At 34.2% G+C, this 15,840-nt stretch overlaps 1 protein-coding gene across 2 annotated transcripts in view; it reads right to left on the bottom strand.

Annotated features, from left to right (window-relative positions):
• TBC1D32 (TBC1 domain family member 32) overlaps window positions 1-15,840 on the bottom strand; it is a 246,731-nt gene that overhangs the window by 99,130 nt on the left and 131,761 nt on the right. For both annotated transcript variants that reach the window (XM_069076948.1, XM_069076949.1), the window contains one exon: window positions 84-209. In XM_069076948.1, the coding sequence (XP_068933049.1) occupies window positions 84-209 (126 nt within the window). The remainder of the gene's footprint in view (window positions 1-83; window positions 210-15,840) is intronic.

Genomic DNA, 15,840 nt, shown 5'->3' with positions numbered 1-15,840 from the left:
TAGACAACTCAACTTTTCCTGATAGTCACTACAAGGTTCTCCATTCTACTCCACCCAGATGGCCAAATTCCCCTAAAACTCACCAGTTCCACTGATGATACTAGGGTTGGTCCTCATAGTTTGGCAAAATTGTATTCTGCAGTTTTCTATGCATTCAGCTTGTTTATCAGAAATCTTGAAAGATGATAAAAGCTTTCCAATATCATTATCTAAGTAAGAAGAAAGACATCATGGTGTTATTCTCATAAGAAAATGAAGAGTCTGGTGGAAACAAGTAATATAAACAACTATTAATCATAGTACAAGTACCCGACGTTTTGAGAATAAAATACACTTCACAAATAAAGGATTATATCTTGCAGAATTATTTATACATTTCTATCTACATACAAATCCACCACAAGTACTTATTTGTAATCATAACTTTCTAAAATCAACATGTTTTAACAAATAATCATGTATTTATAACTAGAAGGAACCTTATGGAATATTTTGTCCAAATGCCATATTTTAAAGATGAAGAAACTGAAGCAGAGTGAGGTTCCAGTATCTCTCTTCAATCTCTCTCTCTCTTTGGTTATTGGCTCCTACCCTACTGCCAATAAACATGGCTATGTCTCCCCCATCCACAAAAAACCCTCATTTGGTCCTTTCCTCCCTGCTAACTATTGTGTTATCTCTCTTCTGTTCTTTGGGACTAATCTCCTGGGGAAGGTCATCTACAATAGGTGCTTCCACTTCCTTTGTCATATTTTCTTCTTACCTTCCTACAATCTAGCTTCTGACCTCATTATTCAACCAAAACTACTCTCTTCAAAATTAACAATAATCTCCTAATTGCCAAATCCAATAGCCTTTTCTCAATCTTCATCCTTTTTGAACCTTCTGCAAACTACAACACTGTCAATCACAATTTTCTCATTGATATTCTTTTTTCTCTAGGTTTTTGAGATACCACTCTCCTTTGGTTCTCCTCACACCCATCTGACATCTATCTGATGCTTTTTTTCAATCTCCTTTGCTGGATCGTCATGCAGATCACACCCACTAACCCTGGGTGTGCCACATGGTTCTCTTAGACCCTCTTTTATCCATATATACTACCTCATCTAATAATCTCATCTGCTCTCATGGACTGAATTATCATCTCTATGCTGATGATCCTCAAATCTACTAATCTAATTCTCTCTACTGAACTTGTCTCCCATCTTCAAATGCCTTTTAGCATCTTGAACTGGATGTCCATTAGACATTTTAAATTCAACATATCAAAACCTGAACTCATTATCTTTTGCCCTAAATTCTCCCCCTTTCTAAACTTCCCTGTCACTATCAAAGGCATCACCATCCTACCAGTTTCCCATCCAACCAAAGTGTTATCTTTGGCTCCTCACTTTCTCTTACTCCCCATCAATAATCTGCTGCCAAGGCCTTCCAATTTTATCCTTACAACATCTTTTGAATACACTCCCTTCTTTCCTCTAACTTCTGCAGTCTTCATACACCTTATATCCCCATCCCACACCTCCAATACATACACATACTCTTTGATCCTATGACACTGACCTCCTGGCTATTCCAAAAATAAGACACTCTATCTCTCAGTTACAGGCATTTTCTCTGACTGTCCCCATACCTGAAATGCTTTCCCTCCTCATCTCTACTTCCTGGCTTCCTTCAAAGTTCAGTTAAATTTCATCTTTTACAGGAAGCCTTTCCCAATCCCTCCTAATTTTAGTGTCTTCTCTCTATTAACTAGTTCCCACTTATGCTATTATAGCTCATTTGTCCATATTTGTTTTTACATTGTCTTCCCAATTAAATTGTAAACTCAAGGGCAAGGAGTAGCTTTTGCCTTTTTTTATATCCCCATTAGTTAGCCCAGTTCCTGGAACATTATAGTCATTTAAAAATGTTTATTGACTGATGGATAACTTTGCTAAGAAGAACACGCTTTTGATTGCAAATTTCAATCCATATAGGTCTATTTTTACCACTATAAGACCACTAATCCTTGCAAATGTTTGCACACCACAAAAATGTGATGTAATTTTGCCTTTTTTGTTTGTATGTTTTATAATATTCCATGCTACAGATTCAAACATTCTGACATCTCATCCTATTTTAGAATTACATTAAATTCTTTTTTCTAATGTAATAATAAACCTTTCTTTTTCATGCTGGTAGTGATTCCATCTTGAGTACTCTTTTTTTGTACATTTTTTAAGGGCTTAAAAAATAACAGAACTATTGGTAATATGGTATGGGGTAGCACATCACATCCACATGTGATGATGGGCAAGAACAAAATGATTACTTAGCAATACCTAAAACTTAAAACTAGCTAATATGTACCAAATTAATTGAATTTTGGTTCACATTAAATGCAACCTTGCATCATTTTATAATGTGCACTTATTCAAATTTCACAGGAGCTGTAGGAAGGGGCAAGCATCAAAGAGTATAATCCCCACCTCATGAGCTCTGAATTTAGAACTCTAGGAAGGGCCAAGGCTTGGATTTAGCAATCCCCTTCATGATTGCTGGAGGGTTGGGTATGGCCTTGGTTCAGTGTCCCATGGCAGGGAGAAAAAAGTCTGAAGAACAACTCAATCCCAGCTTGGCTACTCCATCCAGGATTCTGGGAGTAGCCTAGACACCATTATTAGGATCTCAGTCTCAACCACAAAAGGTGCTTAAAAAATGCCTTGAAAGGCATGAACCTTTTTTCAATTTTAGAATTCCAAATGACTCTTTTAAGTTACTAGCTGATATTCAACTTGCAAAACTAGCATGCTTGCAAATAAACACTGCTTCAGGCCACAAGTTTCTGTGAGGGATGTTCCAGAAGAGTCCTGGACCAGATGAGATAACAGGTCTTTCCAATTCTAAACTCTGTGTTCTAAGAATGAAACCACATTTAAGTTACTAAAACATAAATGAGCAAAAAGATATATTACCTGTTTACATAGCTTTCATAATGGTTGCAAGGGTTAAGTATAAAAATTATTCTTATACATCAAGATTTGCTGAAGTATGTATTATATTACTTTTCTATAATAGATTCATTCTAATTTTATTGACCCTCAGTGACATATGTAAGGCAGCCCAATCACAATCCGTGATTAGATTCTGCTACATATTATTTACTAATGAAAAAGGTATCTCAGGCAGCCACTAGGTATTTATCTAAAAAGATTAGAAAATTATACTTTCCCTTAGGGAATACCATACTATCAAGATCATTTTCTAATAGACTCCTAAATGAATAATGAAAATCCAATATGTCCAGTAAAATATAGTGCTTGTTAGATTAAATTAGAAAATACTTTACAGAGGTTCTCCTGATTCCTGTTTCATACAAATAATTATCTTTTGAACACAAGAGTAATGGTTACTTAATAATTTATGCTTTTACATGTCTGATCCTGCCGTGCTATGGGGGTAGATGGTGGAAGGGATCTGGATCTGTAAATTCATTGGTATAATGAACTTCCAGTAAAGAAACTGCCTCTAACAGTGACTGTTTGGGAAAATACAGTGCTAGACTTCTGAGACCTTATTACTTTCTCTAGCTCACTTGGTCATTTATGTATAAGAAGCAGGACTTGAGTCCAGTATTCCTGACTCCTTGGTAGCTCTCTAACCAAGATCACATATTTAAACTTCCAGTTATGATCACTGTAATTCTGCATTCCAATTCTTACTGACAGAATCTCTTATGACCCTAATTCACTAGCTGTCTCTAACTCTCTATTTAGTCTTATTGCCAAAGTCGGCAAGAGTATCTGCCTTTATTTCCACTAATAGTTTGTAAGATCTTTGAGGAAAAGGACTATGATTTCAAGTGCTTTGCACACATATCATTAGGTGGAGTTATGATTTTTTTAATCTGAGAATTTCCTTTTTTTCATAGATAGTGACACATTTATAAAGTTATATTTAGCTTAAGATATTTGAAAAAAAAACTGACTTGCCCATAATCAGACATAAGATATATCAGAGGTAAGTTCTAAACCTAGATTTACTGAGTCCAAGTTCAACAATTTATTAACCATGCCATGTTGCTTTTGTATCTTACAAACAGTAAACACCATATTAATATTCAGGAGACAGAAATAAAGCATTTTACTTATTTGTTTAGAGAGTGTATAAGGATGGCTTAAGACATAAAGACAGCAAAGCAGAGAGGGAGGAAGAACAGATGAAGGGAGAGAAGAAGTGGGAGAAGACAGACATATCATTCACTACACAGAAGAGGGAATACAGAGGAGTTAAAAACAGGGACAAGAGAGTGGGGGCAGAATCAAGATGGTAGAGTAGAAGCAGGACCTCCCTGCTGCTCCAGCTTCCACCTTCCCCAATCCATGTAAAAAAGGGGACTCTAAACAAACTTTGGAGCTGCAGAAGCCACAAAATGACACAGAAAAGCTAACCTGCTGAGGATAGCCCGGCAGGCCAGCAGGAATCAGCCAGTGCAGTGCTCTAGGAGCCAAGCCCAGCCCCACACAAAGGCTTTAGCCCCAGCGCAGGCCTGACCAGCTGCCCACTGGAGGGACTCCAGATCAGCAGCAGCTGTGGCCATTTCCAGATTTAACAATACATAGATGAGAAGGACAAAATGAGAGGTCAGTGCAGTCTGGACTTTGGAAACCAGTAAGTGGGAGTCCATGGCTTTTGCCCCCTGGGCGAGAAGCTGCTGAGAGGCCAGCATAGCCAGCCAGCGCCTCGTGGCAGCTTCAGCTCCTGGTTTGCAGAGTGTAGGGGGACCAAGCACCAGTCTGAGGGGTAATCGCTCATGCTTTAACCTTCTTTGATCTGGATTGCAGTCTTGGGTGGAGGTCCTGGGGTGTGTGTCCAGCTTGCCAGAGCGTGTGGAGACCTCAGAGAGGGCACCCATCTAATATCTCCAGCAGCTGAGAAAACCCCAGCATTTGGGACAAAAGCTCCCCTGTCTGGTGGCAGTCATACTGTGGCAAAAAGCCTAGGGGTCAAGTGACTGAGGGGTAACATGACCAGGCATGGGAAACAAAGCAGAAGAAGATTTCAACATTAGACTCTTATATTGGTGACAAAAAGGAGCAAAGCATGGAACAGGAGGAAGACAGTGAAGTTAGAACTCCTACACCAAAAGCTTCAAGTGAAAATACGAACTGGTTAAAGGCCATAGAGGACATTAAGAAGCAGATAAGAGAAGTGGAGGAAAAATTGGGAAGAGAAATGACAACAATGCAAGAAAATTATGAAATGAGAGTCAACAGCCTGACTGAGGAAAATACTACCTTAAAAAATAGACTAACTCAAATGGCAAAAGAGGCTCAAAAAGACAATGAGGAGAAGAATGCCTTAAAAAGTTGAATTTGCCAGATGGAAAAAGAATCTCAAAAGCTCAATGAGGAGAATCACTGCTTTCAGAATTAGATTGGAGCAAATGGAAGCTAATGACTTTATGAGAAATCAAGATGCTGTTAAACAGATCCAAATAAATGAAAGAATAGAAGGCAATGTGAAATATCTCATGGGAAAAACCACTGACCTGAAAAATAGATCCAGGAGAGATTATTTTAAAATTATTGGACTACCTGAAAGCCATGATCAAAGTAAGAACCTAGAAATCATCCTACAGGAAGTTCTCAAAGAAAACTGCCCTGATGTTTTAGAACCAGAGGGCAAAACAGAGGTTGAAAGAATCTACCGATCACCTCCTGAAAAAGATCCCAAAAAGAAACCTCCTAGGAATATTATAGCCAGGTTCCAGAATTCCCAGATTAAGGAGAGAATATTACGAGCAGCCAGGAAGAAACAATTTGAATATTGTGGAAACACAATCAGGATAACCCAGGATCTGGCAGCTTCTACACTGAGGGATCAAAGGGCTTGGAATATGGTATTCCGGAGGGCAAAGGAGCTGAGATTAAAACCAAGAGTCACCTACCCAGCAAAACTGAGTATCATGTTTCAGGGGGAAATACGGTCATTCAGTGGAATAGAGGACTTTCAAGCATTCTTAATAAAAAAACCAGAGTTGAATAGAAAATTTGACATTCAGATACAAGAAGCAAGAGAAGCATGAGAAGGTAAACAGGGAAAAGAAATCATAAGGAACTTATCAAAGTTGAACTATTAACATTCCTACATGGAAAAACAATAATTGTAACTTATGAAACTTTTCTCAGTAGTTGAAGGGAATAGAAATACATATATGTCTATATATGAGGGTATATGGGCATATGAATACATATGTGAATGTGTGTATATATGTTTACAGGTATACATTGATAGAGGGCACAGGACCAATTTAATAGGAAAGGATGATACTTAAAAGGTGAAATTAAGAGGTGAGAGAGCAATATAATGAGAGGAGATGGGGAGAGACAGAATGGGATAAACTATCTCATATAGAAGAGGCAAGAGAAAATGGTTACAATGGAGGGGAAGAATAGGAAGGCCAATGGGTCAGCCTTATTCCCATTGAATTTGGCTTGAGGAGGGAATGAAATACACACTAAATAGGGTATCTCACCCTCCAGGAGTAGGGGGGGAGGGTATGAGAGGGGGAATGATGGAAGGGAGGGCAGGCTGGGGGATATAAACAGTATTTTTTTTTCTGATTGCTATGAAGTGATAATTGTTTTAATTTAACAACATAAAAGAACAAAAATTAACATGAAAAAGAAAATATATTTAGAATTTTAAAGTGAATATGGCTCCAGGTGAGCTGTTCCCTTTGCTACAGTAAATAAGCCATAAGCTCTGTTATCACACCAGGCATAGTTAAAGAGTTATTGCAAATGAAAGCCAGCCAACTTCATCTGGAGAAAGGAAATCTTAAATGCAAATTTCAGGAATGATATTAGGAATAAACAGAATAATGACTAAATGACAGATTAGACATAAAAGGAAAATGAAGATGCCCTGGAAAAACTGATAAAATAGCAAATTAATCATTATTAAATAATTTTTTAAAAGGACTTTATGATTAAGGCAAGATAGATGGTATTATAACAACAAAGAAGGTCCTGCCTGTATAGGATCCCAACTCCTAGTCCATTTGAGAGTTGATTTTTTTTTTATGTGCAAATCACTTCAAGAAGTATAAATTTTACACAAGTGATCAGATTGCCTGTGAAGTCCTATATTTAGGAATTAAGACCTTAATTTAAAAATGAAGGTCATTTTTTTAAGTAGTAGTTTTTGGCAATACACATGACTTAACATTTCCTTTCCTTAAAAAGCCCACAATCTCCTAAATTTACAGTTATATTAACATGTTATATTCCAATTTGGTTAGTAAAAAAACTAATAAAGCATCAAGATTAATAACATTAGGAAGATGTGGTGATTTATTGTCTGTTTATATGTTTAATATTAACAAAATAGCTATATTTCAAGAGAAGATATCAACATTTCTAAAATGATTTGAACATAAATCATTAAAGTATATGAAAGGTGGTTATCATGGTACAGAGAGTATGGAACAAAACAAGTATAACAAAAGTAATTTAAGCAAATTTAGTACTGATTAGGAGAGTTTCATGAAACTTCTGAAACATTCAAAACAGCAAAAACTGCATCAGTTGGTAGTCAGTTAACAGTAAATAACATGTATTAATCATGTAAAAGAGATACATAAATAACACAAAAATAGCAACTGATGCTATCTTGATCACTGAGTTTTTTTCCTTAAATTAGAATAAAAGTAGGTTAATATTCTAATAAGAAGTACAAATAGAGTTGGTTTTATATATGCATAGTGAAAACTGGCAAGTTTAACAAGATATGCCATCTTAATCTCTACATTAAGTTGCATAACTAAGAACATTTGCCTTAGTTATTAACCTTCACTATCTTTTTTTCCTTAGCAAACAAACAAAAAACCTAACTATAATATTATAATGCTTATTTAGCTGATATGGGTATCTTAAAAAAGAGTGATTATAAAATTGTTTACAAATATAATGTAACAAATTGTTACATTATAAGATAAATATACCTTAATTGAAATGGAAAACACTTTTTTTTCCCCCTAGAAAAAAGGTTTGGGTACTTTATTGTTTTTATTTTTTTTTAAGTAATGGATCTGTTCAACTAATAAAGTCTGTACAGCAAGATATGTGATCTTTGTCTAAGAACTACATATACAGACATTTTCAATTACCATGTAGAACTCGATAATTCAAAATGGATTTTTACAGAATTCATTTAGACCTGAAAATTTAGAAAAAGTATAAGACAAGTTCTAACCAGAATTTTTTTTCAATTTTGCATGAAATCAATATATTCCACATCTCATTCAATTTACAGTAAGAAAAACATTTTATACTGAAAAAGAAAAGAATCCATAGGAGCATTTTTTGTATTATATACATTCTATATAACACAGTCTGTTTCCACCACTAAGCATAATGACATCAGATATCAAAAACACTGCATAATATAACTATGGAAGTTTTAATATGTCAACACATTTCAAATATTGAAAAATAAGGAATAGGGGCGGCCAGATAGCACAGCGAGTAAGAGCACCGGCTCCAGTGTTGAGAAGACCTGGAGATCGAATCCCAGGCTCAGACACTTAGCACCCACCCAGAAACACCTGGCCGTGTAACCTTGAGCAAGTTACTTAACCCCAATTGCTTAGGGGCGGCTAGGTGGCTCAGAGAGTAAGAGCACCGGCTCCAGTGTCGGGATGACCTGGATCAAATCCGGGCTCAGATACTCAGTACCACACCCAGAAATAACTGGCCATGTAACCTTGAGTAAGTTACTTAACCCTGATTGCTTTAAAAAAAAAAAAGAAAAAGAATGAATAGAGCTATTTCAAATGTTATTTGTAAGATATCAGTTTGCTATCCAATATAATAGCTATGCAAATACAGTAGTAGAAGCAGTAAAACTGAAGAATCAAGAGTGATATGTTACCACAGGCTAAATTGGAAAGAATCACAAAATAAAAAAGTTGTACATTAGTTGTTTAACTTGTTTCCCCTCAGTTCTAGGTTCGATAAAACTTTAAGTCTTTGTAAGGAATAAAATTTTCTGCAGTAAAGGAGCAATCTTCTAAATAATAAATGTAAGACTCTATTTATAACCTCAAAGGTATACACATTTTAAATGGTGCACATTGACTAGTACCTAACTCTAAATTTTCTAGGCACAAATGAAGGAGAGAGTTCTGACTCACCGACAAAATAAAAACTGAAATGGATAGGAGTGTATTGTGTTAATGAAGAGAGGGGGATGGAAAGAAACCATTCTTTTAAAATAATATTCTTGGGTAATTGTAATGGAGAAAGAAAAGAGAAGAGAGGTAAGCAAGAGTAGAAAGACCAAGAGAGAAGAAAGGAGAATAAGATAAAACTACAAAATTTTCACAAGTGATCAGATTGCACGCTCTTGGGGAAGGGAGAGGGAGAGGAGAGAAAATTTAGAACTCAAAATCTTATGGAATTTAATACTGAAAACTAAAACTAAATAATTTTTTTAAATGTTCATAGGAGGAGGGAGGAATGGGAAGATGAGGGAGTATTTATTTATTAAAATGTGCCACACTGTTTGATTAACAGTTAAAATTCAGGAGAAACTGAGGGTCCATAAGGGAAGAAGACACAGGAAAACAGGCTATAAAAGTATATCTAGGAGGAGTCAAAACTACAAGATAATATTTGGATTGCCACAATGTATCAATCAGGTTTCAAGAACTATATTTCTCAACATAACAGTATCATAAATAATAATCTCTAAAATTATTATATAACAACTATTATGCATACATCTTACAGGAAATAGAGAATTTACTTTAAATAGTTATCTTGAAGGAAGAGTTAACCCAGCACTGACAACTCATAAAAACTGAATAGTGGTGACATGGCAAAAATTACTAAAATTCATATTAATCTTTACCTAATTTTAATTTCTACCAGCTATCTTTATATTTTCAGCCTACAATTAATCTTACTAAGAACATGCTCATTATGATGGATGATTAAAAGGTTTTGCAATTTAAATATATACAAGAGAGTCACAGGGATAAAGACATCAATCTGTCACAACTACACCTAAGACTCTTCCATTACATAGGAACTCAGAGACAATCTAAGGAGCTATCCAACATACATAAAAACATTTGCAAAGTCTTATTGATTGTGTCACTAAATCTGCAATTATAATTTTTTTTTATAGATGCCTAATTACTATCTTCATTCAGGTCATCCATTCTGGTTCTTTCCTGGACTACATTAAGTACCTTATAACTGGTCTGTTTTCTTAAAGTTTCTCCAAGTCTATCCTCCCCATAACTGTCAAAATAATCTTCCTAAAGCATCGGCTGACCATGTCAATAATTTGCTCAAAAATTTTTCAGTACTTTTCCATTGGCTAATGCCTTAGAACAGTATTTAATTTTCTCCATAGCTTGGCTCTCTCTTACCTTTCCAGAATTATTCCAAACATAAAAATTTCCAGACTGTTTCCTTTCAAATAGTAAACATTCCAAGCAAAACCAGATCACTTATCATTCATTCCCCATACCTATAACATACTCCTTCCTTCTTATCTGTACCTTTCATAATCCTTGTCTCCTTTAAAAGCTCAACTCTGGTGCCACATTCTCCATTGAAGCCTTCTTTGACTCAGGGACACTAGTCAGTGCTTTCCCTTGCTTCAATCTTCCTTGTACTCTGTTTATGTATATTTTGTCTTCTGTCCAAACCCAACGAAAAAGCAAGCTCTTTGAGAACAGAAACTATTTTGTTTTTGTATCCTCAGTACCTAGCACAGTGTTGACAAAGTGTACAGTTGGGGGGGGGGTTAATAAATGTCTGTTAAATGGAATTCAATTATTAATAAATTCGTACTTCCTACAAGCATATCATATAACAGGAATGTGTGGGGGTGGCATTTTACATGCAATTTCTTATTAACAAATATTTTACTGATAAGTAAAACATTTATTTACAACTTTAATAACAAAAGAATAAACAACAAAAAGTTGCATATGAACTTGTATTTGGCTTCTTCATAAAAACTATAGGTTGTGATTGTAGGTCCCAACAAAAGTTCTAATTTACTTGCTATATAAGAAATGGAATTTTGTGGGAAAAAATGTCTTATATAGCAGCATTTAAGTGGATATTTTGTTTATTATCCGATGACTCTGCAAATTAAAAAAAAAGAACTAGAAGAAATTGCATGATTCTTTTTTAGGGATGATGTATACTCAGATTTTTCTAACACTGATGGCAATTAGATAGTAATGGGCAATTTAAAAAGAGATACTAACTATATAGGAAGGAGAGTAAATCAAAGAAATAACTGAAGATGATCTAGACACTGTGATCAAACAAATACAACAGAAATGATATTTTTTCCCCACAAGATTTAAAACATATCCAATTTTTTGTAGCACCATACTCAATAAACAATGGTTTCAGAATTTAACAAAAACAACCCCAATTATATTCGAAGCTTGAAAATATGTAGTTTTGAAATAACAGTGTGGATCTTTAAATATTTCTAGTATATGGTACATTAATTTTTTCTCAATTCATGTTATTTATTTAAATACGTTTATTCTATTAAAAATCCATTTAATGAAAATTAACATTATGCTATCTTATTTAATAACTTATATTACTTTGTAATCCATCCTTTTCCTCATTTTGTCAGACCCCACTTCTCAGTCTAGCTTACCAGTTATCTTTTGAAGGGTGTGATCAAGTAAAATGTTTACTCCCTAAATAAAGAACCCTCTTGGGTTAGGCCTTCCCAAAGGGACAATTCTCTTGTCCTTGTTTTTCCTCATCAAAATTAGGGATGACTTGGCCTTCAATGGTGAAGCCAAAAATGGGGGAACCTGATTCTGTTGGTTTTTATTTTGCTTTAGGGGTCTCATAAAGCAACTAGCATTTCTTAAGTGTCAGAAAGGGGCATAATCAGTAACCTCTGAAAATCAGTACACTTTCCCTAGCTTCAGACAATTCCTATTACCTGAGGAAGGACCTCAGGTAACTCTCTACCCACCTTAATAAAATTCTACCAACTAAGATTGTGTTGCCTTTCACAAGGGAGGCCCAAAATATGAACTGCCAGACTAATCAAAAAAAAAGGAAGACACATTTATATTAAAAAGTCCAGTACGTGCTCACAGTAGATCACAGAGAAGCTACTTACCCAATTTATTGGTTACTGCTAGCCTAAATACTAAATTGATCATCTGGCCCCTGGTTTCTTGATAAGATGCCAGTGTGACTGATTTACTAATAATATGTGCATCGATGTTAATAAAATGATGTGTTGCTCTGGAGAAGACTCTGCTTCAGCATTATTTTTACTCACCATGCTCTTAGAAGTCTACATTTGCTCCTTTGAAGAATACAATAGGCTCTATTTTTCTTTAACTTTAGGAAGTAATTTTCTATACATCCTCAAGGCATAATAAATACCAGAATTTAGTGACGTTAGTTTTAGATCTAATTTGATAATAAGGCTTATGCTTATGGCCATTTTCTGCTTGCTTTTGTCTTTTAGGTAATGGAAAGAATATGATTTACTTCAAGTAATGAGTAAATAGTTTAGTCATATAATGAGAAATTTTGGGAAGTGCTATAAATAATTTAATATTGATGGAGGAGGCCCTAACCACTAACTCTCAGAACAGCAAAGAAGCATGGTAAATGTGTAATAAATAAAATAAACCAGTAATTTATAACTACAATTTGCCCCAAGAGTTACAAAGATAAGTACAAAAAGAAAACAAAGAACAGGGGATCTGACTCTGAACATTTATGGATTTTTTTTTTCCAGAAAGTGTGCTATGTTGGTGTTCTACCAGAACCAGGCAAACCCCAAATACACATAAACTTCAATTTTGTCTTCACCCTAGAGAAGAAGGTCAAAGGTTCCTGGAATACATTTCTACTCCTCCTCTTACCAGGAAGAATGAAACACTCTTTGAAAAATAAAAATAGGACTCAAGAAGAAAATACAAACAAGCCATTCTTCAATTGATAAAATGTTGAAAGGATATGAATAGGCAGCTGCTCAAAATATCAACAGCAATGTGAAGAGAATATTTCCAGTCACTAATTATTAGAAAAATGTAAATTAATAAAACTCTGACATTCTAGTTCACAATCACAAGATTAGCAAGACTACAAAAAAGGGAAATGACAAATGTTACAGAAGGACAAAGGGAAAAGGTGAATAAAATTTTTGTAGTGTTATAGTGTGTTAGGTATTGTGCTAAGTCTTAGAGATGCTTCAGGAGACTAGGCAAACTAATATATTCATAAAGTTGTTCTAATTTGCATTTCTCTAGTTCATTAGAAATGAGACCTTTATCAGAGAAACTTGCTGTAAAGATCCCTCCCTCCAATTTCCTGCTTTTCTTCTAATTTAACCTCATTGGTTTTGCTTGTGTATTTTCTAAAAATTTTAGGTAATTAAAAATGTCCATTTTACTTCCTACAGACCTAACTCTAGTTTAGTCAGGAACTCTTCTGCTAATCATAGATTTGAAAGGTAATTTCTTCCATGCTCCTCTAATTTGTTTATGATGTTATCCTTTATGTCTATATCATGTATCTCCATAGAATTTGTCTTGGCATATATGTGAGATGTTGGTCTATATCTAGTTTCTGCTGATTTGCTTTCCAGTTTTACCAATGGTTTTTACTAAAAAGATTGAGTTTTTGTCCCAATGGCTTTGTTAAAGAATTATTTAATATTCTGCTTTTCTCTATTTGTGATATTTTTATGTCCTAATACATAGTCAGTTTTTGTGAAAATGACATGCACAGCTGAGAAATAGGTATACTCCTTTCTATTCTCATTAAATATTCTCTAGAAATTTATCATAGTTAGCTTTTCTAAATTTCTGTTCTAGTTCTTTATTTCTTTTTAATTTATTATTTCTTTTAAATTTAATTTGCTTATTTTAAAATTAAATTTATCAATTTTTATTTATTCTTCATTTCTTTTTAATCTAATTAATTTTAATTAATTTATTGCTTGATCACATCCTTCAAAAGCTCCTTATTAATTTATTAATTTTATTAAATTAATTTATTGTAACATATTTTGAATTCTCTTATGTTCTGCTATGCACATGACAAGCTTTTTTTCTTTCTAATTTTGTATTTAAGTTTCAATATTTAAGTTTATGATATGCTTTTGTTTCTTTTCTCTATTCAATATTTGTGTATTGGCATTTGAGTAGGAAATAAAATTTTGAAAAAAAGAAAAAATAATTTAAATGCTGTCATTTAGCGCATGTACATTTAATATATGAATTCATTGTTTATGGTAACTTTTGGCAAAATGTTGTTTCCCTGTTTAACCTTTTAATTAGGTCTATATTTGCTGCTGTCTTGTCTGACATCATAACTGCTATACTTGCCTTTGTTACTCAACATGGGGCATGTAATACATTCTGCTCCAGCGCCTTATTTTAATTCTGTTTATCTTTCTGTATTGTGGGAGGTTTTTCCTTAACAACATTTTGTTGGATTCTAGTTTTTAATTCATTCTGCTATTCTCTTACATTTATTGGTGAGTTTATTCCATTCACATCAACAATTATAATTGCTAATTATGGATTTCCTTCCACCCTATTATCTTTCTTTTCTTTCCTGCTGTTGAGTTTTATTCTGTTACTTCTTTTAACTCCAACTGTGTATGCATATCCTTTCATACTTTGAACAATTTAGATAAGAGTGAGGTTTAATTGTCTTCATATCCATGTCCCTTCTGATTGTATAGCTTTCTATTTGGACATTTGATTTACATGAGATAGTATCTACCATTCTTCCTCTTCTTTCCCTTTTTCCCAGTGTATTACTCTTCCCTACCCTTTTTATTCTTCTTTTAAGATCATCCAAACATAAAAGAATCACTCACAGGCCCTCTGTCTAATCAGATCCCCTCTATCTCTCCAGATAATGACAGAGTTAAGGACTATGTCTATTAGATTATCTTTCCATATAAGAATGTAAACAGTTTAACTTCTTTTGGTCCCTTATGCTTGTTTATGTTTTCCTTTCTATGCTTATTTTGACTCCTTTGTTTTTATGTCATTTTCTAATTAGATTTTTTTTTTCATTAGAAAGGCTTTGAAGATCTCTTTCATTAAAGATCTGTTTTCCCCCTGTGGGATTAAACTTAGTTTTGCAGCATGTTACTTTTAGAAGTAAAAACAGATCTTTTGCCTTTTAGAATATCATATCTCATACTCTCAATTTCTTTATAGTGTTGACTACTCAATCTTATGTGATCCTGCCTGTTGCTCTTCAGAACTTGAATTCTTTCATTCTGCCTCCTTTCAGTAGTTTTTCTTTGAATTGGAAGCACTGGGTTTTGTCTACAATATTCCTGGGAGGTTTCAATTGGGAGTTTCTTTCAAGAAGTAAACAACTATTTCAGTTTTTACTTTGCACTCTGGTTCTAAGACATCTTGGCAGTTTTCTTTTATAATTTCTTGAAATATGATGCTCGGGTTCTTTTTTTGTGGTCACACCTTTCAGGTAGTCAAATAATTCTAAAGTTATTTCTCCTCAATTTGTTTTCTAGGTCAGTAGTTGTTGTTTCAAATCATCTCAGTCTTTTGACTTTGTTTTTTTTTTCATTCTTGATGTCTTGTGGAATCATTAACTTCTATTAGAACAATTCTAATTTTCACAGAATTATTTTCTCACATAAAGTTTTGTACTTTTTGTTCCAAGTTGACAATTGTTTTCATATTTTTTTCCATAGCTCTTTTTTGCTCATTCTTTCTTCCTCTACGCTCAGAAAAAAAGTGTGTGTGTGTGTGTGTGTGTGTGTGTGTGTGTGTGTGTGTGTGTG

The sequence above is a fragment of the Petaurus breviceps genome, unplaced genomic scaffold (assembly GCF_028583685.1).
Source record: "Petaurus breviceps papuanus isolate PSGF00001 unplaced genomic scaffold, PetGlider_PUasm1.0 90977, whole genome shotgun sequence".
In the NCBI taxonomy this organism is placed as follows: domain Eukaryota; kingdom Metazoa; phylum Chordata; class Mammalia; order Diprotodontia; family Petauridae; genus Petaurus; species Petaurus breviceps.
The sequence above is the reverse complement of the archived record's forward strand: the minus strand, read 5'-3'. Positions and strand labels throughout refer to the sequence as shown.